The sequence below is a fragment of the Miscanthus floridulus genome, chromosome 10 (assembly GCF_019320115.1).
Source record: "Miscanthus floridulus cultivar M001 chromosome 10, ASM1932011v1, whole genome shotgun sequence".
In the NCBI taxonomy this organism is placed as follows: Eukaryota; Viridiplantae; Streptophyta; class Magnoliopsida; order Poales; family Poaceae; genus Miscanthus; species Miscanthus floridulus.
The window spans coordinates 26,029,852-26,033,148 of record NC_089589.1 but is presented as its reverse complement, the minus strand read 5'-3'; the positions used below and the strand labels follow the sequence as shown (position 1 = coordinate 26,033,148).

General features: G+C 41.8%; 1 protein-coding gene across 1 annotated transcript; it reads left to right on the top strand.

The window, feature by feature from the left end:
• The first annotated feature begins 228 nt into the window (after positions 1–228).
• Positions 229–3,081, top strand: LOC136488266 (wall-associated receptor kinase-like 1). The gene is made up of 2 exons (XM_066485261.1): positions 229–371; positions 2,268–3,081. Exons 1-2 carry the CDS (start codon positions 229–231, stop codon positions 3,079–3,081), a joined length of 957 nt encoding a protein of 318 aa, XP_066341358.1.
• Positions 3,082–3,297: the final 216 nt, after the last annotated feature.

The following is a 3,297-nucleotide window of genomic DNA, read 5'->3' as shown; positions in this document are numbered from 1 at the left end:
CTGACAAAAAATTGCTTAACATTAGGTTTTTGGATTGTTAGGAATTTAGGCAATTTTATTATCAGTTTAATCCAGAAAAATAACATCAGCAAGTTTGTGACGACATATATGTGCATGTGTATATTTCTTATAAACACTACAGCATGCAGAGATAACATACTCGTGAATACAGTAAAAACGCAAAGTACAGAAATCACAGAGATTAGACTGTATCCAGTGGAGGGTCCCATGCCGAGGGCATCTGAGGCTCCATTCGCACTAGTCGACATAGTGCGTTGTTCGAAGTCGCAGACCACAGTTGATGCAGGAGATGTTCGCAGTGCAGTCCCACGAATGGATCACCAGGAAGAAGACGCCTTGACATTTCTCAGGCAATCACCGAGAAGAAGATGTACGTGGACGAGCAGTCGCGGATCGCTCCCCAAAAACCTAATCGCCGCGCACCCCGTGCAAGGTTCTCTTGCAGACGAGGGTTCCGGAGGCACCTACTCTCCCGCTACTCCGTGCGCAGAGGTACGGGACAGGGAAACCAGAAGCCTGCGGAAGTGTGGTTCTCTCGGGAGTGGTTGCGGAAGGACTTATCTGGACTGACGGAGGACTCGGATATATGGACAGAAAGAAGAGAGGCAGCGGACTGACAAAACAAATATTTTCTCTCTTGAAGAGCTAGAAAAGGCAACAAATAACTTTGATCCCACACGTATCATTGGACATGGTGGCCACGGGATGGTCTATAAAGGCATTTTATCTGACGAGAAATTGGCTATTATAGGACTCAAAACGTTGGGTTTCTCTATAATAAGACTCCTAACGTTTGTTTCTCCGAAATAGGACTCCAAACAATTACAATAAGCTCTAATAACATTTTGGGCCATTTTAATCTCTTTTAACATCTAAATACATGTATTTGTTCCCAACGTGACCGTTTTACCCTTCAGTGTTTTGAAGGCGATTGTTTTGTCGTTTTGAAAAAAAAAAGTCGCTGCTTGCTTCCGACGGCCCTTGGCCTTGGCTGGGCGCTGCCTTGGCTGGCTGGCCATGGCCTTTGCTGGCTGGCCGCAGGAGCCTTGGCTGGCTGGCCGTGGCTGGCTGGCTGTGGCCATGGCTGGCTGGCCAAAACTGCCTTGGCTTGCTGGCCGTGGCAAGCCATGTACAGTTACAAGTAATATATGTACAGTTCCAAGTAATATATAACAAGGTTCCAAGTAATATATAACAAGAATTGATTCATACACAATTACAAGTAATATATAACGGCAAGAATTTAGCAACGAGTTCATCTTATAAAACCATATTTGTAGCATAAACAAGTTCATCTCAGAAGACCATAATGTAGTTTCAAACGAAATCAATGTCATATGAAATAAATCATGAGGTTACATCTCATCACAACTAAAATGCTCCATCATCAAATGTTTAGCTTTCTCCTTTTTGGAGTCATCACAACTAAAATGCTCCATCATCAAATGTCAGTTTGTGAAGATGTGCCCTCTCCAAGTAACATCGCTAGTTTGTGAAGATGTGCCCTCTCCAAGTATCATCAAATGTCAGTTTGTGAAGATGTGTAGCAAGCTAGCGATGTTACTTGGAGAGGGCACATCTTCACAAACTGACATTTGATGATGGAGCATTTTAGTTGTGATGACTCCAAAAAGGAGAAAGCTAAACATTTGATGATGGAGCATTTTAGTTGTGATGAGATGTAACCTCATGATTTATTTCATATGACATTGATTTCGTTTGAAACTACATTATGGTCTTCTGAGATGAACTTGTTTATGCTACAAATATGGTTTTATAAGATGAACTCGTTGCTAAATTCTTGCCGTTATATATTACTTGTAATTGTGTATGAATCAATTCTTGTTATATATTACTTGGAACCTTGTTATATATTACTTGGAAGTGTACATATATTACTTGTAACTGTACATGGCTTGCCACGGCCAGCAAGCCAAGGCAGTTTTGGCCAGCCAGCCAGCCAGCCAAGGCACCTGCGGCCAGCCAGCAAAGGCCATGGCCAGCCAGCCAAGGCAGCGCCCAGCCAATTAAGGCCAAGGGTCGTCGGAAGCAAGCAGCGACTTTTTTTTTTCAAAACGACAAAACAATCACCTTCAAAACACTAAAGGGTAAAACGGTCACGTTGGGAACAAATACATGTATTTAGATGTTAAAAGAGATTAAAATGGCCCAAAATGTTATTAGAGCTTATTGTAATTGTTTGGAGTCCTATTTCAGAGAAACAAACGTTAGAAATCTTATTATAGAGAAACCCAACGTTTGGAGTCCTGTAATAGCCAATTTCTCTTATCTGACCAACATGTTGTTGCAATAAAGAAGTCTCTAGTCATTGAGTACAGCGAGATCAAGCAATTCATCAATGAAGTTGCAATACTTTCTGAAATAAATCACAGAAACATCGTGAAGCTCTTTGGATGTTGTCTCGAATCTGAGGTTCCATTGCTAGTATATGATTATATTTCCAATGGATCATTGACTCAAGTTCTCCATGATGAATCGCGAAATGATGTTTCTTTGTCTTGGAATGATTACATAAGAATCGCCACGGAAGCTGCAGGAGCTTTATCATATCTCCACTCAGCAGCTTCAATATCAGTCTTCCATCGTGATGTGAAGTCCTCTAATATACTCTTGGATGGGAACTACACAGCAAAAGTTTCAGACTTTGGCGCTTCCAGATTGGTTCCAGTTGATCAAACACACATTGTTACGAATGTACAAGGTACATTTGGTTACTTAGATCCAGAGTATTTCTATACGAGGCAACTAAATGCGAAGAGTGATGTGTATAGTTTTGGGGTGGTACTTCTAGAGCTGCTTGTTAGAAAGAAGCCTATTTTCACAAGTAACTCAGGCTTGGTTCAGAACTTGTCAAACTACTTTCTTGAGGCATTGAAAGAGAGAGGAATCACTGATATAGTTGATCCTCAAGTTGCCCAGGAAGCAACCAAGGAGGAGATCAGCAGCATCGCCTCCATTGCGGAGATGTGCTTAAGATTACGTGGTGAAGAAAGGCCTACAATGAAGCAAGTGGAGATGCAATTACAGATTTTACGATAGAAACAGGTGAGCACTTGGCAAAGCAGCCCGGAAAATGAGCAGCAAAATGAAACAATATTGCTAACTCGAAGAGCTAAAGCTACTTGCCAAGCATTTGCCATAGAACCAGGTCAGGGAGCCAATTTATCACTGGAACACAACCAGCGATGTTATAGTTTAGAGGAAGAGTTCATGGAATCTGCCACCCTACCACACGCTAGATGTGCTTATTGAGTA